Source organism: Platalea leucorodia (genome assembly GCF_965183815.1).
Source record: "Platalea leucorodia genome assembly, chromosome: W".
NCBI lineage: Eukaryota > Metazoa > Chordata > Aves > Pelecaniformes > Threskiornithidae > Platalea > Platalea leucorodia.
This window is the reverse complement of record NC_138859.1, coordinates 42557112-42582252: the sequence shown is the minus strand read 5'-3', so window position 1 is coordinate 42582252 and position 25141 is coordinate 42557112. Positions and strand designations below refer to the sequence as shown.

Below are 25141 nucleotides of genomic sequence, written 5' to 3'. Positions count from 1 at the left end.
AGAAAAACCAGCATTGCATTAAAAATGCAGGCAATACAAGTTGAAATGTAAATGTGAATCAAATTAGACCATTCAAAAAATGCTATGTTTGATTTCATTGTTTCATTTTATATAATAGTAACATTTTCTGTTGTACTTGATGCTTCCATAGAATTCTTATTTTCTTATCAGTGACCAAAAAGGAGTCATTTTAATAGAAAAGTGGACCTGAAATCTTTAAAATAGTCAGATTTTTTAGTAGTGTCTGTGTTCATTCTTTGAGCAAGTCCTTAAAAACAAACAAAGCCAAACAAACAAACAAAAAACCCTCAACCACCTCATGATTCCTCCAAAGCCTAATCCTGGAAACTTTTCAACAACATGATTTCTACATCTGTTCAACAATTTTCGTATGAATACGTTGACCTGCTCTGCATATTAAGCAAAAACAAAATTCAGAAAATGAATGAGTGACTCCTTCTGTAGTCCTTATTTCTCTAGTAAACCTTCTTTAGAATTGGCAGTTTCTTTTTGTCTACAGTTAAAATTTCAGAATTGTGTTTAATTGCACATTAAGTATTCATATTTTCAGCTCCCTGAAAGCTTGCAGAATAGTCTAGCGGAAATGTTTAATTACTTCTACAGATAATCATTAATGCAAATTCTTCCTAATTGCAAAGCATTTTCCAGTAATTCTCATATGTATTTCTTCTTTTTCTTAGAGACAACTTATATTCTTGTTTACTTTCTTGTTCGCTTTCTTGTTCGCTTTCTTGTTCGCTTTCTTGTTCATGGGCTTTCTTGCACTTGCTTGCACTAATGTTATCTGGCTCACACTTTTGCTCATTCTCTCTTGCACTCTCATGTGCTCTCTCTTGCTCATGCACATCCTTCCACCCCCACTTTCACTATCTCTCCCCCTCTTCCCTCCACCTCTCACTTCCCCTCCTCTTCACTCATTTCCCCTCCTCTAGCTTCACCTCCTCTCTAACTTCTCACACCTCATTTCCCCCCCGTTGCTTCTCCCGTTGCACCCCCTCCCGTGTCCCATCCCCCCCCCGCTCACGTCCCCCCTCCTTTTCCCCTCTCCCTTCCCCCCTCTCTCCCTTCCTCTCTCTCCCCCTCTCCCTCTTCCTTCACCCCCTCTCCCTTCCCCTATCTCCCTTCCCCCCTTTTTCTCTTCCCCCCCTCACTATCTTGCTCACCTCCGTCTCTCGCCTTCTGACTCACTCACCTTCTCGATCGTTCTCATTCTGCCACTTGCACACTTGCTCACACCCCCCCCGCCTATCCTCCTCCTCTCTCGCTCACCCTCTCTCTCACTTCCACACGCCCTCTCTCTCACCACATATCTCCCTCTCTCCCTCTCACTCGCTTGCCTGCGCTCTTTCTCTAGCCCACCTTCTCTCTCTCGCCCACCTTCTCTTCCTAGCTCTCCCTCCCCTTCTCTCTTCTTCACTCCCTTTCTCTCTCTTGCCTTCTCTCTCTTCCCTCTCACTCCTTCTTGCCTTCTCTTAGTCTCCTTCTCACCCCCTCTCTCACCTTTTTGCTCTCTCTCTTGCCTTCTCTCCCTCACCTTCTCTCTCGCTCTGGCTCTCTTGCCCTCACCACCTCTCTCACTCTCACAGTTCCCCCCCCCCCCCCCCCCACCACGGGTGCCTTCTCTTTCTTTCTCTTCATTCTTTTTGTATTTACATTTGCTCTCTTTAATTGCATGTTGTACCACTAGGTCAGGTCCTTTTCTCATGGATGAGAAATTAGTTGTTTTGGCTCTGGACATGCTAAGTATCCTTAGATTAGACCTACAAAACTGTTAGACCAAGTGTTTTACAAACTGAGATTTGTTATCCATTTGTGCTAGATGGTTTTTATTGAAGTAAAACATTTAATTTCTGACTTTACAATGGTATGATTTAGAAATTCAGACTTACTTTATTCCAGATGGAAAGCTTTTAGGCATTAGATATTTTTAATGAAAAAAATTAATAAAAATAATTAATTCATCGAGTGCTGTTGATCAGCTTTTTTAGGCCTACCTACATTACTTTTCCTTACGTGGAAGAACAAATCTTGTTCTTGATAAGTTTGAAACTAATACTTTGTTATTAGTTGAGACAGCTTTCCAAAATGTCAGTTGTGTCAAGTGATATGGATGGTTTTATATTTTGAAATATGTATATGAGCTGGTGCAATTTTTTTAGTTTGTTTTAAAGATGGATTTGAAAACTATGCCAAATTAGAGTGTTTCCTATTGCCTCTGAATCATCTTTGTATTTTGTAATGTATGTGTATGTATATATAGTGATGTACATATGTATGCAGATTCTAGGGCAACAGATTAACGACTTCACTCTTCCTGATGTTAACCTGATTGGAGAGCACTCTGATGCTGCAGAGCTTGGGAGAATGCTTCAGCTTATTTTGGGATGTGCTGTGAATTGTGAACAGAAGCAAGGTATTAAATTTTGAAAGTATATTTTGCTTCCAGGGCAGTTAATGAAAATCTAACTTGCTTTTTAAATAACTAAGGGAAAATGATAGGTTGCTATGAGAGACAAATTTACTTTTTCTAAATCATAACACTACTTTATTTTACAGACAATAAGTGCTGTTATATTATGAGCTTTACTAAGTTTTCAGGCTGGAAATATGGAACTGGTTTTGCTTTCAACATGCATATTTTTAGTTTGGGTTCCCTGAGCTGAAAAGGGACTTCACAAATGAAAAGTCTTGTCCCCAACCTTTAACTATTCATGTGTGAGGTAGCTCTGTGAAGTGAAGAATCAACAAATGTGATTTACGCATCCTTCACTGTGACCCTTGGGTTCAGGAATGTATCTATCACAATATCTTATGCATGTCAGAGAGCCTTCGTTGTCACCAGGTGCCATCTACTACCAACTGAGACAGTAGGGTTTCTGAGACTTCTGCACAGGGTTAGCACTGGAGTATGGGAGATTGTGCCCTTCTGCACCAGTAGCTGGAGGCCAGGCAGGATATCCCAAGGACATCTGAAGTGTCACTGGAGGCCTATATTTAAGCTACTGAATCCCACCCCAGCAGTTATTGGAAAACACTTCTATCTCCTCTGGCTTCTGTGGTGCCAGTTCTTTATCTGACCTACACAAGTAAAATGGGGACCCATTCTGTTTCTCTCCATATATGGCAGAGGATTTTCTGGACAGTTAAAGCATTTCTTAAGGTGTTCCAGGGCCCTTGTTGCATCCTTGGGTGTGTGATGGCGTATTGTTAGCTAGTTCCCTTAAATTATGTTTAACTCGAGTCAGATTAAGGTAAAAATGCCAACAGTCATTCATAACACTTAAAATCACAGAATCACATAATGGTTGAGGTTGGAAGGGACATCTGGAGGTCATCTGGTCTAATGCCCCTGATCAAGCAGGGCCACTTAGAGCCGGTTACCCAGGACCATGTCCGGACGGCTTCTGAACATCTCCAAGTATGGAGATTACACAACCTCTCTGGGCAACCTGTTCCAGTGCTCAGTCATCCTCACAGTAAAAAAGTGTTTCCTGATGTTCAGACGGAACCTCCTTTGTTTCAGTTTGTGTCCATTGCCTCTTGTCCTGTCACTGGGCACCACTGAAAAGAGCCTGGCTCCACCTTGTTTTCACCCTCCCTTCAGGTATTTATATACATTGATGAGACCGATCCTCCCCGAGCCTTCTCTTCTCTAGGCTAAACAGTCCCAGCTCTCTCAGCCTTTCCTCATAGGAGAGATGCTCCAGTCCCTTAATCATCTTTGTGGCCCTTCGTTGGACTCTCCAGTAGCTCCATATCTCTCTTGTACTGAGGAGCCCAGAACTGGACACAGGACACCAGGCGTGGCCTCACCAGGGCTGAATAAAGAGGAAGGATCACCTCCCTCGACCTGCTAGCAACACTCCTCCTAATGCAGCCCAGGATACCATTTACCCTTTTTGCTGCTGCCAGGTGCCCACCAAGCCACTCTATGACTCCTCTCCTCAGCAAGAAAGGGGGGAGAAAATAAGGTTAAGAACTCATGGGTTGAGATAAAGGCAGTTTAATAAGAAAAGCAAAGGCTGTGCACAGAAGCAAAGGAAACAAACAAACAAACAAAAATTATTCTCCTCTTCCCATCAGCAGGCAATGTCCAGCCACTTCCTGAGAAGTAGGGCCTCTGTATGCATAGTGGATGCTTCAGAAGACAAACGCCTTAAATAACGAATGCCCCCTCCTCCTCCTCCTTTCCTGTAGCTTTTATTGCTGAACATGACATCATATGGTATGGAATATAGCTTTGGTCAGTTGGGGTCAGCTGTCCCATCTATGTATGTCCCCTCCCAACCTAGTGCCCACCCCCAGCCTACTGGGCTTTGTGGGGGGGGTTGGAGAGACAGCCTTGATGCTGTGGGAGCACTGCTCAGCAGTAGCCAAAACATTGGTGTGTTATCAACACTGTTCTAGCTATAAATATAAATGTAAATGTAAATGTAAATGTAAATATAAATATAAATATAAAGCACAGCAGAATGAGGGCTGCTATGGGGAAAGTTAACTCTATCCCAGCCAGACCCAATATAGGCACATTGCTGGCTCATGTTCATTTTGGTGTCCACCAGGACCCCCAGGTCCTTTTCTGCCAAACTGCTTTCCAGCTGGGTGGCCCCCAGCATGTACTGGTGCCTGGGGTTGTTCCTCCCCAGGGGTAGGAGTTTGCCCTTCCCCTTGTTGAACTTCATGAGGTTCCTGTCAGCCCATTTCTCCAGCCTATCAAAGTCCCTCTGGATGACAGCATGACGCTCTGGCATATCAGCTACTCCTAACACTTTTGTGTCATCTGCAAACTTGCTGAGGGTTTACTCTGCCCCATCATCCAGATCATTAAGGAAGATATTGAACAGAACTGGACCCAGTATTGATCCCTGGGGTACACTGGTAGTCGCTGGTGTCCAACTAGACTTTGTGCCACTGATCACCACTCCCTGGGCCCAGCCATTCAGCCAGGTTTCAATCCACCTCACTATCTGCTCATCCAGCCCATACAGCTTCTCTAAGAAGATCTTATGCGAGACATTGTCAAAGGCCTTCCTGAAGTCAAGGTAGTCAATATCCACTGCTCTCCCCTCATCCACCAGGCCAGTCATGTCATCACAGATGTTTATCAAGTTGGTCAAGCATGATTTCCCCTTGGTGAAGCCATGCTGACTAATCCTGATGATTTTTTTTTTTGTCCTTCATGTGTCTGGAAATGGTTTCCAGGATTAGTTGCTCTATCACCTTCAAAGGGATGGAGGTAAGGCTGACCAGCCTGTAGTTCCCTGCGTCCTCCTTCTTGCCCTACTTGAAGATAGCAGTGATGTTTTTTTCCTCCAGTCCTCAGGCACTTCTCCCAGTCGCCACGATTTATCAAAGATTATCGAGAGTGGTCTCATAATGACATCAGCCAGGTCCCTCAGCCCTCATGGGTGCATCCCATTGGTGCCCATGGATTTATGTATGTCCAGTTTGCTTAAGTAGTCCCTGACCTGATCCTCTTCCACCAAGCGTATGTCTTCCTTGCTCCAGATTTTCCCTCTGGTCTCTGGGAAATGGGATTCCTGAAGTCCGATCTTCCTGTTAAAGACTGAGGGAAAGAAGGAATTCAGTATCTCCTCCTTTCCCATGTCCTTTGACACTAGGTCCCCTGCCCTATTCAGCAGTGGGCCCACATTTTCCCTAGTCTTCCTTTTGCCACTTAGGTTCTTCGAGAAGCCTTTCTTGTTGCCTTTGATATTCCTTGCCAGGTTCAATTCCATTTGGGCTTTGGCTTCATAGAATCATAGAATCATCAAGGTTGGAAAAGACCCTTAAGATCATTGAGTCCAACCGTTAACCTGTCACTGCCAAGTCCATCTATACCATGTCTTCAAGCACCGTATCTATCCGTTCTTTAAATACCTCCAGGGATGAAGACTCAACCACTTCCCTGGGCAGCCTGTTCCAATGCTTGCCCACCCTTTCGGTGAAGAAGTTTTTCCTAATATCCAACCTAAACTTCCCCTGCCGCAGCTTGAGGCCGTTTCCTTTTGTCCTATCGCTTGTTACTAGGGAGAAGAGACCGACCCCCCACCTCACTACAGCCTCCTTTCAGGCAGTTGTAGAGAGCAATAAGGACTCCCCTCAGCCTCCTCTTCTCCAGGCTAAACAACCCCAGCTCCCTCAGCCGCTCCTCATAAGACTTGTTCTCTAGACCCTTCACCAACTTCGTTGCCCTTCTTTGGACACACTCCAGCACCTCGATGTCCTTCTTGTAGTGAGAGGCCCAAAAGTGAACACAGTACTCGAGGTGCGGCCTCACCAGTGCCGAGTACAGGGGCACTATCACCTCCCTGGTCCTGCTGGCCACACTATTCCTCATACAAGCCAGGATGCCATTGGCCTTCTTGGCCACCTGAGCACACTGCTGGCTCATGTTCAGCCAGCTGTCAACCAACACCCCCACGTCCTTTTCCGCCAGGCAGCTCTCCAGCCACTCCTCCCCTAGCCTGTAGCATTGCATGGGGTTGTTGTGACCCAAGTGCAGGACCTGGCACTTAGTCTTGTTGAATCTCATACAGTTGGCCTGGGCCCATCGATCCAGCCTGTCCAGGTCCCTCTGTAGGGCCTTCCTACCCTCCAGCAGATCAACACTTCCACCCAAATTGGTGTCGTCTGCAAACTTACTGAGGGTGCACTCAATCCCCTCATCCAGATCATCAATGAAGATATTAAACACAACTGGCCCCAACACTGAGCCCTGGGGAACACCACTGGTGACCGGCCGCCAACTGGATTTGACTCCATTCACCACCACTCTCTGGGCTCGGCCGTCCAGCCAGTTTTTAACCCAGCGAAGAGTATGCCCATCCAAGGCATGAGCAGTCAGTTTCTCCAGGAGAATGCTGTGGGAGACAGTGTCAAAGGCCTTACTAAAGTCCAAGTAGACAACATCCACAGCCTTCCCCTCATCCACCAAGCGGGTCACCTTGTCATAGAAGGAGACCAGGTTAGTGAAACAGGATCTCCCTTTCATAAACCCATGCTGGCTGGGCCTGATCCCTCGGTTGTCCCGCACTTGCTGCATAATGGCCCTCAAGATGACCTGTTCCATGACCTTCCCCAGCACCGAGGTCAGGCTGACAGGCCTGTAGTTCCCCGGATCCTCCTTCTGACCCTTCTTGTAGAGGGGCATCACGTTTGCTAGTTTCCAGTCATCCAGGACCTCCCTGGTTGACCAGGACTGCTGATAAGTAATGGAGAGTGGCTTGGCCAGCTCCTCTGCCAGCTCCCTCAGTATCCTCGGGTGGATCCCGTCTGGCCCCATGGACTTGTGCGCATCCAGGTGGAGGAGCAGGTCAGTGACTGCCACCTCTTTGACAACTGGGACTTCACTCTGAGTCCTATCTCTGTTTCCCAGCTCAGGGGCCTGAAAAACCCGAGGATGACTAGCTTGACTATTAAAGACTGAGGCAAAGAAGGCATTAAGTACCTCTGCCTTCTCCTCATCCTTCATGGCAAAGTTTCCCTCTGCATCCAACAAAGGAGGGAAATTCTCCCTGGCCCTCCTTTTGTCACTAACATATTTATAAAAACTTTTTTTGTTATCTATCTTTAACGGCGGTGGCCAGTTTAAGTTCCAGCTGCGCCTTCACCTTTCTGATCTTCTCCCTGCATATCCTCACAACATCCTTGTAGTCCCCCTGAGTCGTCTGTCCCTTCTTCCAAAGGTGGTAGGCTCTCTTTTTTTTCCTGAGTTCTAGCCAAAGCTCTCTGTCCAGCCAGGCCGGTCTTCTCCCCCGCCTGCTCGACTTGCAGCACATAGGGATGGCCTGCTCCTGCGCCTTTAAGATTTCCTCTTCCCTAATCTCATCCATGGATGCTCAGACAATGTCTCTGTATTCCTCCCAAGGTACCTGTCTCTGCTTCTACCTTCTGTATGCTTTGTTTTTGTGTTTGAGTTTTGTCAGGAGCTCCTTGTTCATCCATACAGGCCTCCTGGAATTTTTGCCTGACTTCATATTCATTGGGATGGAGCTCTCTTGAGCTTGTAGGAAGCAATCCTTCAGTATCAACGAACTTTCTTGCCCCCTGTTTCCCTCCAGATCCCGGGATAATGCCATGGGACTCGACCAAGCAGATCCCTGAAGAGGCCCAAGTGTGCTCTCCTGAAGTCCAGTCTTGTGATCTTGTTCTTTACCCTCCTCTCAGTGTCCTGAACTCCACCATCTCACGGTCACTGCAGCTAAGGCTGCCTTTGACCTTCACATCTCCCATGAGTCCCTCCTTGTTTTTAAGTATGAGGTATTGTTGTCTGAAAAGTGGATTCTTTGCCCGGTGTGCAATAGTTCAATAATCACACACTCAGGAGAGACATTGATTATTTATTTCAGGTTTGCGCAAAGCTGGGTGCTCGGTGGTTTCCCACAAATCAAGCACACCGTCATACAAAACTACAGTATATTTATCAGGTTACATGATTAGTATAAACCTGCCTAAATTTACACTTATTGGTTAGTGATTAACATTTCACACACTATTGGTTAACTACATTTAAATGAGTCTCGCTTGCTATGTAAATCAGCACGCATGCTCCTTTCGGATGTGGGAGGGCAAGTCTTTTCGGTCCTGAATTGAGTCGGTGGTCAGGATCTCCCCTCACCACATTTACCTTTCACCCAGTTACTGCAGTTTTATCAGCTCTGGCCACTGTCCAGTCTTTGGCGCCAAGATGTTCCCTTCTATCAGCTTGTTAGCACTTCTTCAAGGTTAGAGCAGTTAATTTTCCACGGTTCGTTACTTACACAAACACTTCCATATCTTTTAGCTCCCTCCTAAATTCCTTTCCCAAGGCACAGGTGGTTAGTAGTTTTGCTAATTGGAAAATTGCTGTTTCTGCAAGACATCATTTCCCCCCTTTGAGACAAGTCTAAGGGTATTCCTTAGATAAGTCTCATTTTCGCGCCACATTGCTGGCCAAGCAACACCTACAGGTGCATTGTAGAAGTACATACAAACATACAAAAGCTAACAGGATTATTATTAATAATGCCAACAATCTCTTGAGCCATAGGTTTAAATCAGGGAACCAGGAAGTTAACCATCTCCACGTCTCTTCGAATCCTAAAGATGTATCATCTTTTTGAATTTTGTGTAAGATTTTAGTTTGTTGCCAAATTTCATTCAAATCAGTAGAGATTCACCCAATTTGATCCACATATACACAACAACTAGTACTGATCATTGTACACACTCCTCCTTGAGAAGCTAATAGCATATCCAGTGACATTCTATTTTGGGTAGCTACTTCTGCAATCTCTGACACTTCCTCTTTCAAGGCTTTGATAGCATCAGATGTTGCATTCTCTATGTTTTCAATAAGTGCCGAAATATTCACTATTGCTTTTTCAAGTTCACTAACTCCTAACCAAGGGAGAAACCACCTAACGAATGAATGGAAACCAGCTGGTCGATCAATTAATGGATTGTGGCTTCTTCGGTACCTTTTCATATATGTTCTTACCCAAAGCCCCGTGTTTATTTCATTCATTATGGTAATATTAGGGACAACTGCACCTAGGGTGCAAGTCCCAGACCAATTGGGCGGCAAGACTTTCCGTGCCTTCTTTCCACATAACCAAAACCAACCACTACCTTTTGGAATGTTCCAATAACCATTCTGTTGTTTCTTTCGTTGTAGTTGCATTGACCAATCACAGTATGGGTAACGCCCTACTGAAATGTTACCAGATGACCTGGTCTTATTTGTTGTCACACACTTAACTTTTGAAAGATTGGGATCCCATACATTCCAGGTTTGGAAATTAGTCTCATTTTTTTCTTGTGAATTTTGGTTCTATCCACAAATTATTCCAGGGCTTATTAAAGGGAATTGGTATTCTGACTAAAGGTGCTCCCTTATTGCTATGCTCCGGAAAATAGGTACACACCCAGCAACTTGTTCAATTAGCTGTTTTCATAGCCTTTTCAACCATTTCCAAATGGAGATTATGAATCCAGGAATCAGAGCATCCCTCCTGGTTCCCTTTGGTTATCTGTCTCAGGAAAGGAAAAAAAAGTAACCACCATATTTCTCTCATTGTTGGGCTTTAGAAAAGTAGTGTACCTGTACACACTCTAAATGTAAAACTGATTCAATATCTGTCCAAGTGCAGTTCATTTGTCTCTGCGTATTTTTAACTTCAAAGGTTGAACTTGTTCAACTTTCCATATCTTTGGAGGGGCCACTTTTAATCTGGTGTAGTGAATCCCTTGAAGTTTCACAGCAGTATTCATAGTTAATAGTTAATAGTACAAGGTAAGGTCCCTTCCACTTTTCTGTCAATGGCTCCTCTTTCCAGGTCTGTAGATACACCTGATCTCCTGGCTTAAACGGATGTACAGGTGAATCCAAAGGCACAGGAGTTCTCAGTTGGACGTACCTATGGAGAGAAGCGAGAACCCTTGCCATAGACAAGAGAGAGTCACTCAAAATTTGATCACCCTTAAGGTGCATCTGAGTTCCTTTCCCTGTTAAATTTACAGTGTAAGGCTTCCCATACAGAATTTCAAATGGACTAATTCCTTCTCTAACTCTAGGGGTTATTCTAATCCTTAATAATGCTAGAGGTAAAACCTCTATCCATTTCAAATGGGTTTCCTGACATAATTTTCCAATCTGCCTCTTTATGGTCTGATTCATCCTTTCTACTTTTCCACTGGACTGGGGTCTCCATGGAGTATGTAAATCCCACTTAATTTGTAAAAATCTTGACGCCCCTTGAACCACTTCTGCAACAAAATGAGGCCCTCAACTGTCTCATTCCCCAGCTTAACTGAAACCAGGGGTTGGGCTGGGGACGCTAATTTTTCAACCCCTGATCCCTGTCAATCTAAATGCTCTTCTGTACTGATCATAAGCAGATCTGCCTCCGGAACAGGTGCAGATGGGGAATTCCAATTGATTAATTGCTTCTTCAGACATTCATTTTTCCAATGTCCCTGTTCTCTACAAATTGCACACTGATCTTCTCCCAAAGGGATTCTATTCCCTGGATTTCTTCCTGCTCTTTGTCCTCTGCCATGCCCTTGTCCTCTTGAGAAACCTCTTCCCTGAGAGGTTTGTGCTTGGGCAAATGCGGCTGCCAAAATCGCAGCATTTTGTTTCTTTTCCCTTACTTTCTCTCTCTGTTTTTCCTTCTTTTCCAATTATTTTCTATTGTTATAAACCTTATAAGCAATCTCTATTAACCGAGATATTTTCCACGGTTCGTTACTTACACAAACACTTCCATATCTTTTAGCTCCCTCCCAAATTCCTTTCCCAAGGCACAGGTGGTTAGTAGTTTTGCTAATTGTAAAATTGCTGTTTCTGCAAGACATCAGTATAGCAGAACACCTTTCCTCATTGTTTCCTCTATCACTGGAGTCAGGAAGTTGTCATTGATGCACTCCAGGAACTTCCTGGATTGCTTATGCCCTGTTGTGTTGTCCCTCCAGCAGATATTGGGGCAAGTTGCAAGAGTCTTCATAAACGATGTAGGTGGATAAGTGAAAGAAAAAAGCTGTGCTTACTGTATTTACGCTAAGGTTCTAGCAAAGGCTGTGTCTCCCTAATACACTTCACGTCTGTTTCCTTTCTGGCAAAATGGCAGCTCACTTTTCAAGACTGTTGTCTTCCTTGTGTATTGTATGTCTTAGCTTTTAAGCTAATAACCCCTTTCCAGTTTTCTCAGGGTTCTAAATTGCTTTAATGTATCATCCTGAAACTACTTTTGTTCTTCCCTTAAGCAAAAGAAAGTCTGGCCATCCTCTTATTTAGAATACAAGTGTTTTCCCTTTCTTAAGTACATAAATAACTATTAATTTAAGCTACCTCTCTTCCACTTGACTGCTTAGTTAACATCTCTGAATTTGTCAGAGTCAAATACTCTCTGACCAAGTTCTTTTAGATTTTCCACATGAGGAGGGTTTAATGCTTAATATAAAATTTACTTATTTGAAGATATTTGATGTTACATGGGATTTTGATTTAGCAGAGTGATACAGCAGTATACTGAAATCACAGTACAAGCATAATATAGCAATTGCAACATACAGCTGAATCACAATACAAATGTGTTTCCCATTACCGATCTCTCTATGGTCACTGTCACAACACTGAGTGTCCCCAGTTGCCTGGAAGGAATACGTGTGTGGAAGTTAGCTCAAGCCTGTTGCTCTCTTCAAAGTGCATTTTATTAGTTATCCAGTTTTTCTACTTTATGTTGGGCTGAGGCACATATACACTCCCCCCTCCCCAGTCTGGCTATCTCAGGAAGCCATTACTCTCTACTAATTATCTCAGGGAAGACTGTTTATACAACCTGATGACCCACTGGTACAGCCCTATAACTAAAAGGAATGCTACCGTCCAGTCCCCCTTGTGTTGAGATAAGTTCAGCTTTCTTTACAATAATTGGCGATCATTCCTTACATTCTTCCCTGAGCTCAGCATTCTTGCACTGTTAGGTTTATGGTTAGACTGGATAATCTTAAAGGTCTTTTCCAATCTAAATGATTCTATGATTCTATGATTCCTCTGATCCTTCTTCCGCTGTGGGCGTGTGTTGGTCAGTCACAGAAGAGTAAATTTCTCATTCTTTATTTTGGTAGCTGATTGGCATTTATTAGTGAGGAATGTATTGAAAGGGTTAAAGCCAAGATAGACAAAGCCACTGCATCAAAATGCCTCCTGAAAAGCCTAGGGGCAAGGAGGATATTTAAATATCTTAGTCACTTAACTAAACAAAAGAAAGGCCTTTGTGATTTAGGGGTAGATAGAATGGTTGTAAGATAAGGGGGCTCCAGGATAATCCCATCTCAGACAACTGGGCCTTGGGAGAACAAATGCACGGAAGATAGGAAGTCACAAAAGAATGACAACAGCCTTGAAGGACATCGTTTATGTGATCCTAGGACTGAGTTTGCGCAGAAGCAAAGGTCAATCAGCAAACACAGTGAAGAAGACTACGAGCCTTCATCTGAAGACCTCCAGAGACCACCTGAAGACCACCACGGGAGACGACTGCGCATGCGGACCGGACATTTGCATATGTTAATAAGTTCCAGGAATCCTCATGTTTATGTAAATGATTTCTCGGAAATCCTGTGAATATGTAGGACTTTATAGTATATAATCTCTGAAAGTCTACCAGATCGGTGGAGCACTTATGGTGGAGAATCCCCAGTGCTGCCCAGCGCTGCAATAAAGGATACCTGCTTAATAGTAACTTTGTTGCTATTGAGTTCCATTTCAGGGACTCTCCGAATACTCCGTTTCTCCCTTGGGGGGGATTCAGACTGTGAGGAGAAGCATCCATGAATTTTTGTATCAGTTTTGGCACCCCAGATGGGACCCCCTCTGCTCGGCTGCAGGACCCGTTCTCAACGGGATTCCCTAGGGTACCCCCGGAAAATTTCCGGAGGAACTCCTTGCCTCAATCGGATCGCTGCGGGAGCAGACAAAGACCGTCTTCAGAAAAAGGTATTCTTTCTTAAATTTGGTTTGGGACTAGTCATTTGTTGGAAATCCCTGTAAGCCATGAGTGGTTCATGCTTGGTGGAGTATACCGGGCAGCTAGCGCCTTAAAGGTATACACTGGGGGCACTTCGGTGCCCATCTGGGAGCACTTTGGTGCTCATTTGGAACTCTTGCATTTGGGTACATTGGATCTTGGCTTTGGAACTTGGTTATTTGATTTTGGGATTGTGTTTGGCATGTTATAAGGATAAGTAAGTAGTTGCTCTGTGTTTGCTTTTAGGATTTTTGTTCATTGTATTGGTATGGGAGCGGTTTTGTTGTCAAAAGTGTGTATGCTGTCCTGCGCATGTGTGAATGAGACGTACTCTTAGTACGAAGCGAGTGCGGAGTCCTGATCCACGGTTTCGTTGTCCCGCGAGGGAAACGGCCGGAGATGGACGAAGCGAAAGAAAAAGGTTGTATGGATGTGAAACAGTAATTCTGTAACCCTCTAAGTGGTAAAGTGTGGACCGTGGAACTAACTGTTAAGATACTGCAGGAATACAGGAAAGAACTGGGACCAATAAAATGGGAGGGTTACAACAAAGTAAAGAGATACCAAAGAAATCTCCATTAGGTTGCATTTTCTATCACTGGGAGGACATAGGGGGTCCTCCTGGAGGAAATGTGAATAAGAAAACTCTAATTAAGTATTGTAATCGGTGATGGCCATTGTATAAATTAGATGATGAAGAGAAGTGGCCTGTGAATGGGACTCTGAAGTATAATGCCTTGCTGCAACTCCTGTTATTTTTAAGGAGGGAGGGAAAATGGGACAAAGCTATGTATGCGGATATGTTTTTCACCCTCCGAAATCACCCTGAGTGGCAAAAAGTCACAAACTCTGACTCTGTCTAAACATCAGAATTTGACATTCTAACCACTCTTACAGCATGCTTCCAATACAGGTCACATCTACATATAGAAAAGGAAGAGAAAATGTGGAGAGGATTTATTGTATTCTTAGTTCTGTGCTTTCTCAAGACCTCATATGGAAATTCTGTGAAATAAGGGTACTGTAGAAAGACATCTTGGTGCCAAAATTGACTTTTTTTTCTATAATGTGTTCTTGAGTTTGCTGGCCTGAAACTTGAAAGGTAATTACAAATTTCAGTCTCATCTGTAGCACCTGCTCAGCTTGTAGGAAAGATACGACTACTGATCTCATGTTCTGTGTGACTTTCTTGAGCTTAAATAGTAACACACCTGAATGCTCTTATTTTCAGAGTACATACAGACCATAATGATGATGGAAGAATCAGTTCAACATGTTGTCATGACAGCCATTCAGGAGGTATGTTAGAGTGTCCATAGTGTGTAGAAATTAAGCCTTTCAATATTGCAAAACCCCATACTTTTTTTCCACTGTGACAAAAAAAGGGCACAGAGTTTGCAATTCTAGAAGAAACATTTTCCTCTTTTGAGTTAGAAAAACAAATCAAGCAAGCCTTCTTCATGTCAAATTTAGTAGCATGCCCCACTTCTCTAGAAGTTTAAATCTTCTCAACTGTGGTGGGTTGACCTTAGCTAGCCTCCAGGTGCCCACCCAGCCGCTCTATCACTCCCCCTCCTCAACAGGACAGGCGGAGAAAATACAATGGAAAAGCTCATGGGTCAAGATAAGGACTGGGAGATCACTTACCAAATACTGTTATGGGCAAAACAGATTCGACTTGGGGAAATTAATTCAATTTATTGCCAATTAATTGTAACAGAGTAGGATAATGAGAAAGAAATAAGAACAAATCTAACCACGCCTTCCCCCACCCCTCCCTTCTTCCTAGGCTCAACTTCACTCACGATTTTCTATACCTCCTCCCCCGCCCCGAGCAGCACAGGGGGATGGGGAATAGGGGGTTGCAGTCAGGTCATAACACTTCATCTCTGCTGCTCCTTCCTCCTCACACTCTTCCCCTTCTCTAGCATGGGGTCCATCCCACGGGATACAGTCCTTCATGAATGTCTCCAACATGGGTCCTTCCCACAGGATGCAGTTCTTCTAGAGCTCCTTCATCATGGGTCTGTTCCACAGGGTGTGGTCCTTCAGGAATGGACGGCTCCAGCATGGGTCCCCTGTGAGGTCACAGTTCCTGCCAGGAGCCTGCTCCAGCGTGGGCTCCTCTCCATGGACCACAGGTCCTGCCAGGAGCCTACTCCAACATGGGGTCTCCACAGGCTGCATTTTCCTTCAGGGCAAATCTACCTGCTCTGGCATGGGGTCCTCCACCGGCTGCGGTGTGGATATCTGCTCTGATGTGGTGCTCTGTGGGCTGCAGGGGACAACCTGCGTCACCATGGTCTTCACCACAGGCTACGGGAGAATCTCTGCTCCAGCACCTGGAGCACCTCCTCCCCCTCCTTCTTCACTGACCTTGGTGACTGCATGGCTTTTTCTCTCACATATTCTCATTCCTCTCCCTCAGCTGCTGTTGCGCATCAAGAGGTTTTGCTCAGGAGCGAGCAGGGCTGACTGATAGAGTTTTAAACTAGATTGGAAGGGGGAAAGGGACAATACCAGGCTCGTCAGCGACGAGCAACGGGATGGCACGCCAAAGTTCGAGGAGCTGCGTGCTAGTGAGATTCCTCAGGCTGCTCCACGAGCCAACGGGCACAATGAACCGCACTTGAAGTGTTTCTACACAAATGCACGCAGCCTGAGGAACAAGCAAAAGGAGCTAGATGCCTTGGCCCAGTCCCAGAGATACGACATCATAGGTGTAAGTGAAACCTGGTGGGGTGAGTCCTGTGACTGGTGTGCCGTGATGGATGGGTACAGGCTCTTCAGGAGGGATAGGCAGGGCAGGCGAGGCGGCGGGGTGGCATTGTATGTAGTGGAGGGGCTGGAGTGCATGGAGCTAGCAGTCGGCGATGGCCCAGTTGAGAGCCTCTGGGTAAGGATTAAGGGACAGACAAATAAAGCGGATGTCGTTGTGGGAGTCTACTAGAGGCCACCCAGCCAGGATGACGACACGGATGAGTTATTCTTTAAGGAACTAAGGGATGCTTCCAAGTCATCTGCCCTTGTCCTTCTGGGGGACTTCAACTTGCCAGATGTCAACTGGGAATACCACACAGCTGGTACAAGCAGGTCCAGAAGATTCCTAAACCATCTGGATGATACCTTCTTGGTACAGGTACTAAGGGAACCGACCAGGAAAGGTGCCTTCCTCGACTTGCTGCTTACTAACGGAGAGGGTCTCGTGGGTGAAGTGGCGATTGGTGGCTGCCTTGGCCACGGCGACCATGAAGCAGTCAAGTTTAAAATCTATGGTAACAGGAGGAAAACTGCCAGCAAGCCCTCAACTCTGGATATGAGGAGAGCTGACTTCAGGCTGCTCAGGGAACTACTTCGTAAGGGCCCCTGGGAAAAAGCTTTTGAAGGTGCTGGGGTCCATCAGTGCTGGTCACTTTTTAAGTACCACCTGCTAAGAGCACAGGAGCAGGCAATTCCAAAATGTCGGAAGTCAAGCAGGCGCGGTAGAAGGCCGGCTTGGCTAAGTAGGGATCTTCTTCTAGAACTAAGGCGAAAAAAGAAAATGTATGGCAGGTGGAAGCAAGGTCAGGCGACATGGGAGGACTACAGAGATGCTGCTCGCCACTGTAGGGAGGAAATTCACGCGGCCAAAACTCAATTAGAGCTGAAGCTGGCCAGTACTGTGAAGGACAATAAAAAGGGCTTTTTAAAATATGTTAATAGCAAAAGGCAGGCGAGAAATAACATTGGCCCGTTACTTGATGAGCATGGTCACCTCACAAACAGGGACACAGACAAAGCAGAGACATTTTAATGCTTTCTTCGCCTCGGTCTTCAACACCGATGATGGGCTCTGGGAGCCCCAGAGCCCTGGGCTAGAGAACCATGAGTGCGAGAATGATAAACTCCCAGCCAACCCCGAACTTGTGCGGGATTTGCTGCTCCAGCTGGATCCCTATAAGTCAATGGGGCCCGATGGGATTCATCCGAGGGTACTTAAAGAGCTGGCTGATGTCATAGCGAGACCTCTCTCAATGATTTTCCAGAGCTCTTGGGAATCTGGAGAGGTCCTAGCTGACTGGAAGCTGGCAAATGTTGTCCCAATCTTCAAGAAGGGCAACAGGGATGACCCCGGTAACTACAGGCCTGTCAGTCTCATCTCTGTGCCTGGCAAAATCATGGAGAAGATTATTCTGGGAGTTATTGGAAAACACCTGAAAGACAATGCAGTCATTGGTCCCAACATCTTCACTGATGATCTGGATGAGGGGATTGAGTGCACCCTCAGTAAGATTGCAGACGACACCAAGTTGGGTGGAAGTGTTGATCTGCTGGAGGGCAGGAAGGCCCTACAGAGGGATCTGGACAGGCTGGATCGATGGGCTGGGGCCAATTGTATGAGGTTCAACAAGGCTAAGTGCCAGGTCCTGCACTTGGGTCACAACAACTCCATGCAATGCTACAGGCTAGGGGAGGAGTGGCTGGAGAGCTGCCTGGCAGGAAAGGACCTGGGGGTGTTGGTCGACAGCTGGCTGAACATGAGCCAGCAGTGTGCTCAGGTGGCCAAGAGGGCCAATGGCATCCTGGCTTGTATGAGGAATAGTGTGGCCAGCAGGACCAGGGAGGTGATAGTGCCCCTGTACTCGGCACTGGTGAGGCTGCACCTCGAATGCTGTGTTCGCTTTTGGGCCCCTCACTACAAGAAGGACATGGAGGGGCTGGAGCGTGTCCAAAGACGGGCAACGAAGTTGGTGAAGGGTCTAGAGAACAAGTCTTATGAGGAGCGGCTGAGGGAGCTGGGGTTGTTTAGCCTGGAGAAGAGGAGGCTGAGGGGAGATCTGAGGGGTCTGAGGGGAGGACCTCTGAGGAGGTCTGAGGGGAGAACTACCTGAAAGGAGGTTGTAGTGAGGTGGGGGGTCGGTCTCTTCTCCCAAGTAGCAAGTGATAGGACGAGAGGAAACGGCCTCAAGCTGCGCCAGGGGAGGTTTAGGTTGGATATTAGGAAAAACTTCTTCACCGAAAGGGCTGTCAGGCACCGGAACAGGCTGCCCAGGGAAGTGGTTGAGTCTCCATCCCTGGAGGTATTTAAAAGACGGGTAGATGTGGTGCTTAAAAGACATGATTTAGTGGTGGACTTGGCAGTGTTAGGTTAACAGTTGGACTTGATGATCTTAAAGGTCTTTTCCAACCTTAACGATTGTATGAATCTATGATTCTGTAAACACTGTATTGCTAGCCGGTCCAGAGGAGAGCCACAAAGATGGTGAAGGGTTTAGAGGGGAAGCCAGATGAGGAGCGGCTGAAGTCACTTGGTCTGTTCAGCCTGGAGAAGAGGAGACTGAGGGGAGACCTCGTTGCGGTCTACAGCTTCCTCACAAGGGGAAGAGGGGCAGGCGCTGATCTCTTCTCCCTGACGACCAATGATAGGACCCGAGGGAATGGCAGGAAGATATGCCAGGGGAGGTTTAGGCTGGACATTAGGAAAAGGTTCTTCACCCAGAGGGTGGTGGAGCACTGGAACAGGCTCCCCTGGGAGGTAGTCATGGCGCCAAGCCTGACAACATTCTAGAAGCATTTGGACAACGTCCTCCGACAAATGGGGTGAATTTTGGGGCTGTCCTATGCAGGGACAGGAGTTGGCCTCGATGATCCTTGTGGGTCCCTTCCAACTCAGGACATTCTATGGTTCTATGATCATTTTTAACCCTTTCCTAAATGTGTTATCACAGCTACCATCATCGCTGATTGGCTCAGCTTTGGCCAGTGGTGGGTCTGTCTTGTAGCCAGCTGGAACTGTCTCTGTCCAACATGAGGGCAGCTTCTGGTGTCTTCTCACAGAAGGCACCCCTACACTCCCCACCACTACCAAAACCTTGCCATGTAAACTCAGTACATTGACTTAAAGAATGTTTTGATAATGGGCTCCCCTTCCTTTACCTTTCCTACTATGTTGCTCCTGAAGTGTATTATACTGCTTTTATATAAGCAACCAAATACTGTAGAATTTTTTCATAAAATCATAGAATAACTCGAGTTGGAAGGGACCCATAAGGATCATCAAGTCCAACTCCCTGCTCCTCACAGGACTACCTAAAACTAAACCGTATGACTAAGAGTGTCATCCAGATGCTCCTTGAACTCTGACAGGCTTGGTGCCATGACCACTTCCCTGGGGAGCCTGTTCCAGTGACCGACCACCCTCTCAGTGAAGAACCTTTTCCTAATGTCCAATCTGAACTTCCCCTGGCGCAGCTTCATTCCATTTCCTCGTGTCCTATCGCTGGTCACCAGAGAGGAGATCAGCACCTCCCTCCTCCGCTGCCCCTCTTGAGGAAGTTGTAGACTGCAATGAGGTCACTCCTCAGCCTTCTCTTCTCCAAGCTGAACAAGCCAAGTGACCACCTCAGCTGCTCCTCATAAGTCTTGCCCTCCAGACCTTTCACCATCTTGGTCGCCCTCCTCTGGACGCACTCTAATAGTTTCATGTCCTTCATATATTGAGGCGCCCAAAACTGCACATAGTGCTCGAGGTGGGGCCACACCAGTGCAGCACAGAGTGGGACAATTGCCTTTCTCAACCAGCTAGCTATGCTGTGCTTGATGCACCCCAGGACACGGTTGGCCCTTTTTGGCTGCCAGGGCACACTGTCGACTCATATTCAACTTGCCATCAACCCAAGCCCCCAGATCTCTTTCTGGGGGGCTGCTCTCCAGCCTCTCGTCCCCCAATTTGTATGTATAACCAGGATTGCCCTGTCCCAGGTGCAGAATCTGGCACTTGCTCTTGTTAAATTTCATACGGTTGGTGATTGCCCAGCTCTCCAGTCTATCCATATCTCTCTGTAAGTCCTCTCTACCCTCGATGGAGTCCACAGCTCCTCCTAGTTTAGTATCATCAGCAAACTTACTTGATGTACATTCTATTCCTGCATCCAGGTCATTGATAAAAACATTAAAGAGCACTGGCCCTAAAACTGAGCCCTGGGGAACCCCACTGGTGACTGGCCACCAGCCTGATGAACCCCATTGACTATAACACTTTGAGCCTGACCCATCAGCCAATTGTTCACCCAACGTATCATGGACTTGTCTAGCTGTATGCTGGACATTTTGTCCAGAAGGATACTGTGAGAGACAATATCAAAAGCTTTTAAAAATTTCTATCTAATAATTGGAAAAAAAAATCTGAACAACTAAATTTTGTAACTGGACAAATGAAAAGAAATAGAGAAACATGCAGGAGAATATTCTTTTGTCAGTTATTAGCAAAATTAATAGACTAGTTAAGGTATTCCTGATAATACTTTGTAGCATGTTAATAAATCCACTGCAATGTATTTTGTAAAAATGTTTTAAGGATAGTAATAGGAAACCTGATTTATTTTTAAGGCTATGGTGATGGGAAAGACCATTCTTCTGTGCTTAGCAGTCATTAGCCTGGAGAGTTGCTGTATGCAGTAAAGGTTTTTTTTTTATCTTCTTTAACTGGTAAATTACACTAACAATGCAGATGGAAGCATAAAAGAAGAAAACTACAGGTTAGTGTTAGTGACCACTATGTTGCCATGAATAACTTCTCATGTGCTCAGTTAGACTTCATGACGGAGGTTTACTGCAGGGGAATAGTTAAAAGGAATAGTTTCCTGTACTTTCTGACAAGAAAGTGTGGCAAGTGTTCAGAAGAAAATAACAGTTCTTAAGTCTTTGTCAATATGCCTTTCCTTCCTGTGCCTTCACTGGTAATCAAATTGCTTCTGAATGTGAGCAAGAAATTATTAATTCCATGTTGAACACTAGAGCAATTTCCCTTTTTCTGTTACGTCTCTAAAAGATGTCACTAAAGAGATGTCACTTGAGCCTGAGGGCTCTGCTACTTGTTATCTCTCTAACTCATGCTGCATTCTAACAGTCTTAGATCCTATTGGATGACTATGGAATCATTTCAAGGACTAAAACTGCAGATTGAGAGTTCTTAGAATTAGGATTTAAAAAAAAAAAATCCCTAAACTTTCTGCTAGATCAGCTTCTCTTTTCTATCTCTTTAAGTCAGTGCTGTCAGTAACAGGCAAGTGCCAGATTTCCTGCCTAAATTTTGGGATATTTTACTATTTTACTTTTGTTTTGTGTTTTTTTTTTTTTTTTCAGGGAGCGAAAACATTTCTTTTCGAGTTATTTGCAACATATCTGTAATATAGATATATTTCAAATTTCTTATGGTACTGCTTTCAATCTTAACTTCACCTTAACTGGTGTCAGGGTTACTTGGCTATCCATTCCAAGGAGATGATGTTTTTTAAGTATTGTGTCTACAGCTGCCCTTAGTGTGTTATCAGGGGAGCTAATAAAACTGGCTAGCAGTCAGAGCTCAGCCTCTTTGAGCTTGCTAGAACCTTCAAATCATATGTCTGTCTGTGTCTCTTGTTTTGAGCCTGCCATGAGAATTTGTTTGCTGGGGGTAGGTAGGGGGTTCTTTGGTATTAAAACATGTGTAACAACATTTAAATTTATTTCTAGCCATTTATCTGTTGCAGTTGATCAGTGGGTGAGGTTCCTGAAAGAAAACCTTTTTTCCCCCAATAAGCATGTCAGTCAATCTGGGGCTTTCTAAGAAAGTAATGACTTGAAAATCATTTTTTCCTCACTAAAACCATTACAAACCATTCTTCTAGTCAGATAGATTAGTCAGATTACAAAGAACTGTAATGCTTGTTTCAGAAATACTCATTCTAGATTATAAATTTTTAATTGCAAATTCCAGACAAATCAGGAGCAGTAAGCTTGGTCCTCTTTCATTTCTTTATAATTAGTTGAGATACAGATGTTTCAAAACCAAAAATAAGAATGTGGGCTCTCAAAATGGGAAAAGATGAAAACAACTGCCAGAGAACAATTTGAGACCTATCTTGCCTGCCACATAATAGCTGCCACCAGTCTAATGCTGCTTCAGTACAGTGCTCTGCAAAGGATAGTGTAGCTTTCATGATAGATAATGAATGTGCTTATTCAGAAGAGAGAATTACTATGTAAGGTAATGGTTTTCATACTTTAGATATTATAAGTAAGTCCTGAATATGTCTTTCTGTAATTCTTTTTTAATGTACCTCATATAAAAATGAAGTAAAAAGTGTTACTGTTGTCAGAAAAAAGAGCTTTCCTACAGGTTAAGATGAACCTAATTTTTCATTGAAACTTATCTTTAATATGCAAATAAATCTTATGTTTTTTCTAATCCAATGTAATCTAATTGCAGTTGATGAGTAAAGAGTCTCCAGTGTCTTTTGGAAATGATGCTTACATTGACCTTGAACGTCAGGTATCTAAGATGAGATGTTTCTTTTCCTTTAATCACAAGAAATCAGTGCCTAATCATTATGGTTCATTGTTAAGCAGTCTACCTTTTCTTTTGTGGGAGAGTTTTGTGGAAAATTTGAATAATAGATACAAAGTAAAACTTGACTGTTTTTACAGTTATTTGTAGAAGTACATAAATTCTGGTAGATGGAATTAATTTTTATGTCAGCTGTCCCTTGTAAACTTAAAAAATGAAAGATTATGATCCTGTCTGTGAAAAGTAGAAGGCCCATCTAAAATTTATTATGCATAATAAAATATATACATATGCATTAACTATGTGCATATTTTATCAGACCAATTTTCTTGTAGGTATTTCTTTATTTCCCTGACTACATTCATACAGAAACTTGGAAGATATAAGTCTCTTAGTTATTATATAGTCCCTTAAAGAGATGTAACGGAATGTTTCCACACTGCTTATAAGATTCAGTGTCTTTTTTCAGATGGGTAGGTTTCTCCATCACAATGTTGCTTGTTTCCCCTGTTGTACAGTAAGAGTAGTTCCCAGTGACTAGACAAGTTTTACCTTAACTGTTTATTCCTTGTATTCTACCTCCCAATGTTTTGTGTATTTGAAAAGTACAGTTGCTACTTTGTTTCATTGTAGAAGCAGAATTGCTTTTCTTTTTTCCCCAAACGTCAATATTACATAAATGTAAAAAAATAGTTTACAATCATATAATTCATAATTTTGCTATATCATTTATAGAGATATATAATTATGAAACTAAAAATCATTGTTGTTTATGATAGCTGAAGAAAACTACAGAAGAATTACATGAAGCCCTAGCAACAAAAGAAGAAATTGCCCAGAGATGTCATGAGTTAGATATGCAGGTAGGTCATCTTCAAATCGAGAAAAAAGTATGTTAATTCTTGGACAGCTGAAGAAAGGGATTATTGTGGAAATCTACCTTTTATATTTTAAAAAAAAAATCCTCAGTTGCTGTATTTCTTTACCCATGTTAGCAGAGTAAAAAGTGCATGCCTACTTGTATTGATTCAATGATGTCAGCATTAAGGTGATTGGTACTGACAAAGCTTTTTTGCATCCAAGCAAGAAATGAACTGCATTGCTCAATTCATGAGTTACAGAAATCCTAGGAGGAGTTCTGCTGGTATAATGATTTCAGTAAAAAGTTACAACCAAATCAAAGTTACTCTAGACAATCACTTGTGTATAAACTAAGTTTTACTGTAAACTGAGCATATCTGATTTGGAAGGCATCAACAGACTAAACCTGGAACCCAAAAGAGCCATTTCAATCAATTCCTATTTTGGCGTATAATTTGGCTTTTAGCCAAGCAGTAAAAACCGGAATTAATGAAGCCTTGTGCCTTATTGATTTGTGTTTGACAAATTGGTTGGCTGATTTTGTTGTGTCAGATGCAAGTTCTGATCAAAACTTTCCTTTCTCTTTGGATATTTACATTCTTTCTTTTCCCCTCCTACCTGCATTTTGATTGTGTAGTGTCTAATAATATGAGCTTATGCTTCAGATGTTCTTCGAGTCACAGAACTTTGGCTTTCTGCCCCACTGCCTGTTTTCACAAAGCTGGCAGAAATTTAATCATCTTTGGGACCTCTGTTCCTGTTTCAAGTCTGTTTGCAACTGGCCATTGGATTAAAAAATTTCTTGGAGAGGCATGGCTATGAGAGACTTGAATATTCTGTGTGATTGTATAAACATTGTTTCCTTTGGAAAACATGTTAAAAAACCTTACTATTGGGTGCTAGGGTGTGTGCGTGGGGTGGTGGTGTTTGAAAAGTAGGCAGACTTTAATACAGTGACATAATCTTCTTTTATAACTAAGGTATTTTTCTTTAGATATTTCTGAGAAATAAAGGTAAGAACACTGTTTTCTTTATGGTAAATCCTGTCCCTAATGCTGTAATACATTGGTTATATCACATATCAAATGAAAAAGTATTAAAGTTACAATATGTTCCTGTGAAATACAGTTTTGTGAACTTCGATGTTTCCAGTTATGAGTTGTGTTAATGCTTTACTGTGTGCACCAAAAAATTGTTCTTTATAGCTAACAGCTCCATTATTCCAGTCTGTTCTTTTATTACAACAGGTTGCAGCACTTCAAGAGGAGAAGAGCATTTTACTTGCTGAGAACCAGATTCTGATGGAACGTTTGAATCAATCAGATTCTATAGAAGATCCCAACAGCCCTGCAGGTCGTAGGCACTTGCAGCTGCAGACCCAATTAGAGCACCTCCAAGAGGAAACATTCAGGTAAAAAAGCCACAAGTGGATAAACTG

The 25141-nt window shown here is 43.9% G+C and overlaps 1 protein-coding gene across 1 annotated transcript in view; it reads left to right on the top strand.

Moving 5' to 3' along the window:
- The window catches only part of LOC309601585 (protein Hook homolog 3-like), a gene marked incomplete at its 3' end in the record, with an annotated part of 117592 nt that overhangs the window by 49917 nt on the left and 42534 nt on the right, over positions 1–25141 (top strand). The window contains exons 5-9 of the mRNA XM_082334686.1: positions 2302–2434; positions 14767–14834; positions 22765–22827; positions 23622–23705; positions 24951–25114. Coding sequence (XP_082190812.1) covers positions 2302–2434; positions 14767–14834; positions 22765–22827; positions 23622–23705; positions 24951–25114 — 512 coding nt within the window. The remainder of the gene's footprint in view (positions 1–2301; positions 2435–14766; positions 14835–22764; positions 22828–23621; positions 23706–24950; positions 25115–25141) is intronic.